The following is a 12,414-nucleotide window of genomic DNA, read 5'->3' as shown; positions in this document are numbered from 1 at the left end:
TCCCCCGATATATTCTCCGTATGCAAAGTGACCTCAGTGTGACCCATCTCGTAAAAATCCGGTGGTCACAATACGCATGAATGTCCTTAAAATAAACTATTATCTGAATTTACATGTTAAACACGTGCTCTCGTTCCATGCTTTTTTGTTTATTTTTTGTCGATTGTTGACAAACAGGTGAACATCGTTAAACCTCGGCTTCAAAAAACGAACTTTAATTACCTGCCATATTTTCACAACAACACTGACCGATTGAAAAAAAAAATTGACGATCATACGAAATTTACACGAAAATATGATAAATTACGTGCACAGAAGACTAAGTTTATGATGTTTGTATGCATTGGTTCAAAAATTGGAAGAACATTATTTTTCACCGGTCACTCGTTTCTTATGACTTTAAGTATATATGGGTGGCCCTTGATCATATATAACAATAAATGAAAGAAAAACCGTAATACAACCTTTTTTTTTGGCATTCTATCTTTTGTAAATGCCTGACAGTACCAAGCCAGAAATATGACATATGTTTTCCCTTCGTTTGACGTGTTTGAGTTTTTGCTATTGCCATTCTATATTTTCCGTTTTGTGTTTTGGATGACGGTTGATTGAGAATATCGCTTCGAACGGACATAATGTATTACATAATGATATCAAGTGTTATTTTCATTTTTAAGCAGTGATTTAATACCGCTACTGGTGGACTGTTAATCCAGAGGGTATCATCAGTTCAGCTAAATTTCTTATGTATTAATGGCATGATTCATAACATTTTTTTTCAATTCTCTGTGTCGAGAAATAAATAACTCCTTCAGGCAAAGTTGAACTTGCACGTTAACAATTTTTTGTATGTCCTTTCTGGTGATATAGCTTCTCAAGTATCCAGATATTCATACATCTTTGTATTCCAATTTTTTGGGCGTTCCTCATAAAGATCCATCCAGAAAAACATTTAGGACACGCGAAAATAAAGTGTTATTGTCATATATTTTCATGTAATAATTTATATTGATATTTCATAGATTGACATTTAATTACATATATTTTTTTACGAAATCTGTTTTTTTTCCACAAATATAGTTTTGACCATGTTTCCATGCAGGAGACGACAAAACATTAGCAGTACATGAGTGTATAGTTTTCATTTACATATAGGTGTATTGCTGGATTACTATGCTGGTGGTCTGTTATTCCTCGGAGTTTTCCTTTCGTCTAGCACTTTATTCTTTAACATTGCCAAGTTTCGTCATGTCAGTTTTGATAAATAATTGGTGAAAAAATATTTATATTTTTGAAATACATGTAATTAAGGCTTAAATCCAGTTGTTATTCAGATGGATTTTCGGTTTTCCCCCCCATTATATTAACTATTTTAAATCAAAAGCGTTGTGTCTAATTCTTATCTGCACATTGAAATGATAAAACTTTTAGTTGGAGTTTTAATTCTAAGTCATTATATTAAAGCTGTCTTTTAAATCCCACTATTAGTGCCCAAGATAATATGTTCAGGTGTTTTGTTATATTATTTGTACTTTATTACAGCATTGCTACCCTATATAACATGTATTAACTTCTTTAAAATAACTTTACCCCTATAATTAGGGTAACAAAACCAACACACGTATTTGTTGAGTGTAATCCTGTAATGTATAATTTGTCGATAAAAGTTAGTTTTTTTTACATTCCTTTGATTCGAAATTAGATGGCAGAAATGCATATCATTAAACAAACAATCATTTAATGATACTTTAGGAGGAATCGGTATTCGCATGTATGTTGGATACATACACATCTTCTATAGTGAGCGACATTTTCGACAACGTAACTATGGCAAGTCATCTATCATTGAATAAGGAAAGGGTAACTTCGGTATGCAGGTAAGTCAATTGGCATATTCCCATCAGAGGCAAGAACCATTCTGAAATAAAGTTTTAGCTTGTCTAGGCGGGATAAATAGTAAATTAGTAAATAGACAGCTGGTTCAACATACAATATTTACGACTGAACGATAGTTACACGACTGTCATTCATCTTATTCTTTTGTTGATTTAGATTTAACACTTTGCACCTTATTTTACTAATCAAAAGTCAAGTTGACATTGTGACACAGCTTTATCATTTATGTGAAATGCATATGAGGACCGTTATCATTTGTGTCAAATGCACATGAAGACGGACATGTCAACATTGTGATCTTATTTATGAACTAACTGACTTCGAAAAAAAAACATTAATTATAATTTTAGAGGTAGAAAATAATTATTAGATATCAATAAAATTGAGAAAGGAAATGGGGAATGTGTCAAAGCGACAATTAACCGACCATAGAGCAGACAACAGCCGAAGGCCACCAAAGGGTCTTCAATGTAGCGAGAAACTCCCCCACCCGTAGGCGTCCTTCAGCTGGCTCTTAAAAATATGTATACTATTTTGCAGTGATAATGGACGTCATACTACAATCCGAATTAAACACAAGATACTAAAACTGAAAATCATACAAGACTAACAAAGGCCAGATGCTCCTAACTTGGGACAGGCGCAAAATTGCGGCGAGGTTAAACATGTGTATAAGATCTCAACCCTCCCCTATACATCCAGCCAATGTAAAAAGGTAAACGTATAACCATACACAAATTCAGTTCAAAAGAAGTCCGAGTCCGATGTCAGAAGATGTAACCAAAAAAAATGATAATAATACATAAATAACAACAGACTACTAGCAGTTAACTGACATGCCAGCTCCAGACCTCAATTAAAGTGATTGAAAGATTATGTCTTCATCATATGAATATCAGTCACAATTCCTCCAGTTAGGGGTTTAGTATCATACTATCATAAAATATATGAGAATAACATAACCCATGTCATGCCAACAACTGTTTTTTTTTTAAATAAATGTGTTAAGTTGCGATGCAAAGACCCTATAAGTGAATCAATATTAAAGCTAAAATATGCAATCTTTAATGACCTGACAACAGTATCGTAACTATATCCCTTCTTAATAAGTCTGTTTAAAGGTTTTGTAAGCTTTTGGGGTTAATACTGACATGTTTGTGCTTTGTAAAGAATATGACCTTAAAAGATTGGATGTGAAATACCTGAACGTTTAAGACGTCTGCATGTTGAGTTATATTTACGAATTATTTCCTTATACCGATGATAAAATTTAGTAAACGTTTTGACTAGTTTGTGATATCGAAAACCCTGGTGTAATAATTTTTCAGTAATACATAAACTTTTTTCGCTAAAATCTAATACGTTGTTACATACAGGAGTGAATCGTACAAGTTGAGCTATGTAAACACCATAAGATGGTGACAAGGGAACGTCACCATCTAAAAATGAATAATTAACGAAAATCATCTCTTTTATCATATTTTTTTGTATAAAGCTTCATTAATGATATAGATATATATATCAAGATCGAGGAAAGGGTAGTGGTCATTGTTAGTATTAGCTTTATTTAAAGTAAGTTCAACAGAATGAATTTCTTTAGTATACATACTAAAGTCGTCATTATTGAGAGCTAATATATCATCAAAATATCTAAAAGTATTGTTAAATTTTTGTATCAAATGTTGTTTCGATGGGTCTTTGCTAATTTTAGTCATAAATTGTAATATATAACAATACAAAAACAGGTCCTTAATAAGTGGTGCACAGTTAGTCCCCATTGAAATTCCAATAACTTGACGATATACGGCATCTCCAAAGCGAACAAAGATGTTATCAAGTAAATATCCAAACGCATATATAGTATCAAAGCATGTCCAATTGACATAGTTCTTTTGTTTATTGCTACTAAAAAAGACCTGAAAGAGTTTGAAGATATATACTCGCATTCTGACTTTTTAAATGCCTAGTTAATTAGGGATGTGATTTTCTTCTTGATAAGAATCTTAATAAGAATATGAGGCAAAGTGGTATATAGGGTAGAAAAATCAAAACTTTGAACAGATCCAAAATCACCAATGTATGCATGCAATTTATCAAGTACTTACAACGAGTTTTTGACACTCCAAAAAAAATTAATTCCACTATTTTCAAAGGCCTTATTTGAACAATTTATTATCAGGTTTTTTTTTGGACCAAGTGTACTAGTAAGTAGAATAAACAATTTAGTAGTGGAACAATGGCTTGAAGATGAAATAAATCTATATTTGTAAGATGTGTTGTGTAGCATTGGAAGCCAGTACATAGTTGGGACTTTCATTGTACTAGTATTTGGCTCTGCTTGTAAAGAAGTAGCTAAAAGTTTGTGTTTGTTACAGACGTCGTTTTCTGAAAATGAAGTCAGTTGTTACGTTGGTGAATTCGTGATTTCCTTTTGCAGAACCTCAATATTAAATTTACGTAAAGCAATAATGAAATTATTAGCAGCTTTATCATCCGGGACACAAACAAATTCCTTGGCTAGTTCTTTAAGTGTATGTTTGATACGCGAAATAGGCTTTTTAATATGGTTGTTGTTAAGAGTAAAATGTTCTTTAAAATGTGGTGTTCGAATATCAACTATCATAATTACACAATTAAAAAAAGAGTCCAAAGAATTTTTTTGTCAGCTTTTTCCCGTTTTAACCATTTCAAACAGTAGGCACGGAGTGAGTTTTGATGATATTACGACACTCATTCCAATTAATAATTGACGGGGGACGATATTTATGTCCTTTACTGAAGAATGATTTTAACTCTCGGCCGCGAACGATGTTAAGGTTTCCTGTTATGACATGGGAAATTATGGCCATAAGTGTATTTGGAATTACTGCAGTTGCATGACATAGGTGTATTTTTACCATGATATTTACATCTTTACAGAATTGGCTATAATTAAACACATATTTCCGGATAGGTTTCTTGTAAATATAACAAATAAGAGGGAGTTCAGTATTATCAAAATATCCAGGAATTCGTTCTTTAACAGAAAGGTCGTTAAAAATACCGGCAATATTTACAAAATCAAAACCTTTATTGCATATTTAATATCCAAATGTGAAACAATATTTGTGACTATCTTGGCGTAATTTGAAAGCTATTTAAACAAAATCAGATTTAAGTATTGCATTTTTGTACCAGATCACATTTGCCAATTGTTTATTTACATAGTTATATTTGTGTGTGAACATTTATGCTGCTCACAGGATTAAAATGAGGTAAATGAAGAAATTGTAAGTGTATATTTACCATGAAAGATCAGGGTACAATCGGAAATGAACTTGCCAAAAATATCACATAATATAATAACGAAGTTTTTTATCTTCGTTTTTCTATAATCTGCATTCCGGTTAATGTATCGGTGTCATCCTTATTTTAAATTCTGAATTGTCAAAAAAAAACGTATTTTTATATTTTTAAATGATGCATGAATGAGAATGACAAAAAGGAGAAGGTATTGATGAAAAGGTTACTATTCTCTCCCCTTGACTTTAAAAAAAGTAAACTTAAATGTTATATAAAAGTTCCCAATGGCATCCTTTAGATGTTCATAAGTTATTAGTCGACGACACACCAGTATATTTTTTTTATTTATTTTTTTCATTTTGTCTGAAATATTTGATTAATGACATGGTTTCTACAAACTTCTTGCATTTATTGCAAAATTGAAACTAGAAAATTTAAGCATATTTTGCTGTTTTCAAAGATGCAAAAGTGCCCAAAATCGTGTAAAATGCTCATTTCAGGACTTGGTCACTTTCGACACGCATAGGATATCATATTGACGTCACAAATGACATTTCTGCACTAAAGTGTCCAGTTTATATCATCTTATTCAAACACAATTTTGGAAGGCTTGAATAATTTTACAATTTTCTCACTTCGAATTTTAGACTCGCCTAGTAATTTAGATGCGGATGAATTATAATAATCTTTTAAATACCCAACAACAGTTTACTAGAAAGAAATTAAGAGGGAGGACAACTTCAAGTCACTTATGTGGACTGAAAACAGAAAAAAAATCTTTTAAGATCCCATGCCTGTCTCAGGAGCTTATTAGTACTTCAACGAGCCAGAAATCTAAAATACCGTGAACTGCAAACTTTGAGACATGCAGAATTGATTTGTTTGCTTGTAAAGAATATCAATCACTGACAAAGCTTTCAATATATAAAAATGACACTGGGGATGTAAAGTCTATAAGATATCAATATACCTAAAATCTATGTACAAGATGGATTCTTCAGGCTTTTTAGTTATAAGTGGATAACTTCAATCTAGGATTATGTAACTTTTATTCAGACGAAACGAAGTATATAAGGATATGTAAAGACAGCCCTGTAAAATATAAATGTACTTACAATTAAGTTACATCTGTATTGATTATTTTGTGTTAAACATTTTGTTGAATAGACTCTTTTCAGTGCTTATAGACAGATGAAAACTAGCTATATTTCTGTTTTAAAATTTAGATGCTCCTCTTTAAATATTTTTAAAACTTAGAATTACTTCATCACGTAATCTCCAGTGCTTATAGGGATTATTAAAAGTAAACACTTACATGAAAAATCAAATATCTACATACTCAGATCTCTTGTTTAAGTCTGTAACACTTTGTTTTATCCCCCAATTACAGTTAATATTTATATACAAATAGAATACCTTTTACCATAAATTTGATTACCTTAAAGAACCTCTTTTAAAATTCCAATTGTTACCTGAATGAATCGATTACAAAGTCATAACATAACATATTTTACCTGTGTGAACGAGTTCGTAGGTAAGCGCATTACAATCTTCTCTAAATGTTTTCTGATGCTCAATTTGTTTATCTTTTGTGATAAAGATATCAGTAAGACAAACTATGATACAGGAAGAACAGGTGTTAAACATTTCTGATTAACTTACTTATAGTGAAAATGTCGGAACAGGTGCTTGGAGCTACTGCCTTACCTGAAGACATAATTGATGTCTCGGACATGGATACAAGCTTCAAAGAAGCTATAGACCGTTTGGATAATATAGCTTTGAATGCTGATTATAGTATCGATGAAGACGAAAATGATGACGGTACTCCAGAAACTGGATCTGTAGGTGATTGTTCCTTAAAAAGCGATGAAATATCCGACAAGAAAAGTGACAGTTCTAGTGTTAAGTCAAACGATAAGACGAAAATTAGTGAACGGAAAGAAAATGGCAGAAAGGTTCCGAAAGAACCAAAGAAATCCGTGTTTTCAAAATTGAAGAAACTGACTAAATTTGATAAACCAAAGCAACCTGATCCTAATACTGTAGTCCCAAAATTAGATTCAACAAAACTATCGGACATTAAAATTGACAGACTACCTCAGCTGTTTGTGTGTAAATACTTGGGTAAAAGGGATGTTAAAGGAGTGTACGGTTTACATTATGTCCGCAAGCCAGTTGATGAATTAGTGGGTAAGGTCAAAAAGACTTTACTAGCAAATGAAACAGTCGAACTACCTCTGGTATATGTTGTGATTTCTAACAAGGGAATAGACGTGAAGGAACATCAAGGAAATCGTATTAAAAATGGCGTAACGTTCGGGAATATACCAATAGATTTCATATCATATGGAGTTCAGGATATGAAATTCTGGAAAGTATTTACATTTATTGTCGTCAGTGAACTATCATCGAGAACAAAAAAAATGGAATGTCATGGTTATCTGTGTGATTCCTCTACCAATGCAAGAAAAATGGCACTTTCGCTGGGTGCTTCGTTTCAATTATATAAAACTAAACTTGCCAAAGAAGGGAAAGCACATAACTTTCAGGTTGAATTGAGACCCCCTGACGAGCTTGCGGTAGCATATACAAAAGAAGACGAAGAAGAGGAGTGCTAAAATTGTCAATGATGAAATGCTTACTTTCCTAAATGACATCCATAGAATTCATTCGAAATTCAAGAACACATTTTTTATTCCTAAGAATACCTTCAGTACCCGGTGTGTTCCTTTTTAAGGTATACAAGCATAAATATTTACAAATGTACACCCACATTTAGTGAGTTGTCTGATTTTGTCATTTATATATTGCAATAAATAAATCATAACAGTTTTAAATAGTTTGCCAAATACACCGTGTTTCTTAAAAGAGTAAGTGTCTTTAAAGTATTAACATCAGATTTAGTACTTTAAAAGTGTGTCAACAATCCACTTGAAAATACGCACGCTTTTATGACGGATAGATTGTTATACTGTGCATTCAATAGAATCCATAAGGAAGTGCTTCTTATACTATTTACCCGTATGAACCACAGCATGTGAATGCAATGTATGAAGAACTATATATATGGTTGTATGATAATATGTTGGTTAATATTGGCTATCTGTACCGTCGAAAAGATATCTTATTCTCAGATACTCCGCTCTTATATTCATCCGCAATTGGTATGAACAATTGTTTATTCTCAGCAAAGAACGTATAGCTAGATATAAAAAAAAAAGAATAATCATCATAAGTAATAGTAGGTCTTTTAAACAGGAACTGCCTTTTGCGAATTCTAAATTTTAAATTTAATTGATTGGTGTTTGCTTTATGTCCAGTGGCATATATTTCATGCATGTTCATGACATTTGAATATTGGTGTTGAAATATCGACGTGTAACATATAGAAGAGCATTCGTTATCTGTAAGAGAATTCATTCAAGGCTTTAATTCTCACGAACACCCTTTGTCACTAAGATTCCTATACTCTATGTTTAGTAATAGTGTCTTGTCTCGTATATCTATAAATATCAATTATAGGCTCTCAAATGAGACAGTTTATACAGTTTTACAGTACTGACCAAGCATTTATATTATAATACTATCATTGTGAAATACTTACGTTTCTAGAATTGATTATCTGTAGAATTATGTCAAGAATCAATAAAAGATATACATGTATTTTAGCACGATTCAAATCGATTAACCGTTTTGTTTAGTACAATGTACATGGTATATGTATAGAATATTCTTTTTTAAGCATTCATTCATTTTTTATTCTTTTAATTTGTGTATTAGAATGCGTGTGGGCGAAAGACAAAATTATCACTCACATGTCATATCTTAATGATTATATTAAGTAGAAAATTGGCTGTTAAAATATCATTGAATTTGATAACGTCTAAATATGTAAATATGTAATCTTACATGTCAAGGTGCTTTTAGCTATTGAAAAAACGTGAGAATGACACGAATTTATCTCCTTCAGGCCTCAAGATTTATATCAAGTCCATTATTTATTAAACTTTATTTTATGTACAAATATATATCATAGATACTTGTATGGGTTTGGTATGATAACATTTTTGACGATTGAAAAGGTCATTTAACTGTGTTTTATTTCTAAAGATTGTCATATTCAAGCCAAGTTTCTCGATCAGCCTCAAATGTTGAAGCAGATCAATGTGAGTCATGGTAAAGATTGACAGATATAGATATAGAAATATATAAGTATATAAAGTTTTTGTGGAGACGAAATATCACATGTCGTGTTGGCTTGTTTACACTTCACGCTTGAAAGAAAATGAAGAAAATCAGAATACCACAGGTTATTTAAATTTCAATAAAAATGAATATGTGATTTAATACGCTTAAAGATCTAGAGGTGCAGTTGGGAGTATAGATACAAAATTCCAAATGTCTATTAGACGAAAGACACTTCTAGTCTGAGTAAGAATGAATACATAAGTTTATGATGTTTATTAAAGAAACTTAAAACAATATAGATATAAATAAATTTTTTTTATTAATATGCATGTTTTCGTCCGTCAAGAAAAAACGAAATTATTAAAAAGGGGGTTTTAATTATGTAGATGTTATAATTTTCTCATGAACCATGGAGAACAGTAATTACTAAAAAATAAAGTTCTTAACTAAAGAATATCATTGCTAGAATTTTGATGAGGGGATTCTGTTCAACCCTCGACAGTTGTTTCCGTATATTTCTTGCTTCTTGATTTGTTGCACTCTACTACTCTGATTTTATCTAAAATATTCGTTTGATTTGTTGTAAGGCGTTAAAAGTATACAACTTAAATAATAAAAAATAGTACTCAATTATATATATGTATCTAAATCCGCATTTAACGAGCATAACAACTACAATTTACTAAAGCTGCGATGCGAGTCGATTTTTTACCACTAAGAGAGTATACTTTAATTAAGTAAGATAACTAGCAAGGTTAATACAAAGATAGACCAACCTAGGATGTATATCAGTAGGATGACATATCTCCCGTCTAAAACTGTTCCAGTGTGAGCCCAGTGTTTTGTTATTTGGAGATTTATGTCTTAGTGGCCTATCTTAGGTAGCCTATGGTGATATATATCCTACCTCGTGGACGTTTGAGAGATTGAAAATTCGAACGACACGGTCGATTGTTGAAAATTGTGTGTTGACCTCTAGCTGTCATTTCTATTCTTAAGATCAATGAATCTATCAGCGAATATCAAAGATCTTCTTCAAATGAAAAGAAAACACACAAGGTAAGATATTACTGGAGACAAACATTGATAAGATACCGGACTTGTAACAGGTACATGAAAAGATGGAATGTTTAAGCTAGTTTGTTTTAGATCTCAACGTACCCCTTCTTGTCTTGACCAGTGGAATAACAAAAGGTACATAGAAAATATCTTTTAAATCAGTTCAAAGAAAGTAGTTGACTCTTTCATACCGTCGTGATAGATAACAAAATCAGAGCTACGGGTAAATCATAATAACAAATATTAAATAAAAAGACCACTATGTAGATTTTGAAGTCCTTTTCTGAATAACCTTCACCAAGAAGGCTTAAAATAATAAAACCAATACCGAAAAACAAAGGATGTGTAAATACACTAGGGCGCGTTATTTCCCAAAAGGGAGCTTTAATGAATTGCCAAAAACCATAGTGGATCAACTTTGCCTGATGAAGTAGCCTCCGGCCTCACCCCCTATGGATTTTACTTACCCTCTATGGATCCGTATGGGGTCAGTAGCGAACCATATAACTTATATTATATTCTACCTCGGGGACGTTTGAGAGATCGAAAATTCGAACGACACGGTCAAGTTATATTAACGAATTACTGGATCTACTTTCAAACGGTTCGCCCAAAACAAAACAAAAATAAAGGATTCAAAAATGTGATCAAGGTTTACAGAAATGGACGTGTTCGCAAAATAACATTTATTCTGCGTAAGGACAAACACCTGTGCAGCGGAGATCGTTTGAGGAGAAATGGTTATAGACACCAGACCTGCAAGAAAGCTGAAGGTATTTCAATGATTAGGTGCGAGAATAATAAATAGACAAAAACAACAAAAGAACTCAATATGTTCCAACTTAGCATATATGGTATATGTGAAGGAATGGCTTCATTGTCATTCGGTAACATTGGAAATCCGTCTAAAAAATGGCACACTATCCAAAATTATTCCAATCCCCCTCCTCTGTATGCTTATAGCAGCTCGCATGCATACAAATACTATAATTAATCTGCCGAAACTATCGGATGTTTTAGATTTTAATTTACTAAACGCAACCTGTTTATAACTGGCAAATTGTTAAATCCGGTATACTTTCAGATACACTTGATTTAATTGGATAGATTGCCAGTGTCTGTAGTAACTTTATAACAAATGGGAGATTACATTCTCATTTGTACGTTAATTTTGTGCTTACAGCTTCATGCGCTTGGAAAGATAACTCATTCTTAAAGTTACAGTATCAATTTAGCATTTTTGTAATTTCTATGACAATGTCGACATTAGTAATAAATTTGCTCTTTTTTTGTAAATGTGTAAGCCAGTCTACAAAAGATTTATCATTATAGCGCTTGAAACAAAAGTGAAAAACATTAAAAAGTAACAGGTTGTGCCAAATAAGACCAAAACAATAAGAAAAACTCGTAGTTTTTTTTTAATTTTTCACAGTTAATTTTACAGAAAATGAACATTTCGGAGTCATTTATTATCTGCGCTAAAGTGCTGACTAATTAACTTGTGATACGATTGGGGATAAAACGCCAACCAGTGCTGACTAATTAACTTGTGATACGATTGGGGATAAAACGCCAACCAGTGCTGACTAATTAACTTGTGATACGATTGGGGATAAAACGCCAACCAGTGCTGACTAATTAACTTGTGATACGATTGGGGATAAAACGCCAACCAGTGCTGACTAATTAACTTGTGATACGATTGGGGATAAAACGCCAACCAGTGCTGACTAATTAACTTGTGATACGATTGGGGATAAAACGCCAACCAGTGCTGACTAATTAACTTGTGATACGATTGGGGATAAAACGCCAACCAGTGCTGACTAATTAACTTGTGATACGATTGGGGATAAAACGCCAACCAGCAAGTGGTACCAATCCTATGGGTGAAAAACTTATCAAATATATCAAGTTTATATTTTGGTACAACAGACGCACGTTTTGACTACATAAAACTACTCAGTAACGTTGATTTTGTTCTTG

General features: G+C 32.3%; 1 protein-coding gene across 1 annotated transcript; it reads left to right on the top strand.

Moving 5' to 3' along the window:
* The first annotated feature begins 6,655 nt into the window (after window positions 1–6,655).
* Window positions 6,656–8,018, top strand: LOC134707092 (uncharacterized). The gene has a single exon (XM_063566597.1). It carries the CDS (start codon window positions 6,852–6,854, stop codon window positions 7,797–7,799), a length of 948 nt encoding a protein of 315 aa, XP_063422667.1. The 5' UTR covers window positions 6,656–6,851; the 3' UTR covers window positions 7,800–8,018.
* Window positions 8,019–12,414: the final 4,396 nt, after the last annotated feature.

This window comes from Mytilus trossulus, chromosome 2 (genome assembly GCF_036588685.1).
Source record: "Mytilus trossulus isolate FHL-02 chromosome 2, PNRI_Mtr1.1.1.hap1, whole genome shotgun sequence".
NCBI lineage: Eukaryota > Metazoa > Mollusca > Bivalvia > Mytilida > Mytilidae > Mytilus > Mytilus trossulus.
This window is presented reverse-complemented; position numbering and strand designations above follow the sequence as displayed.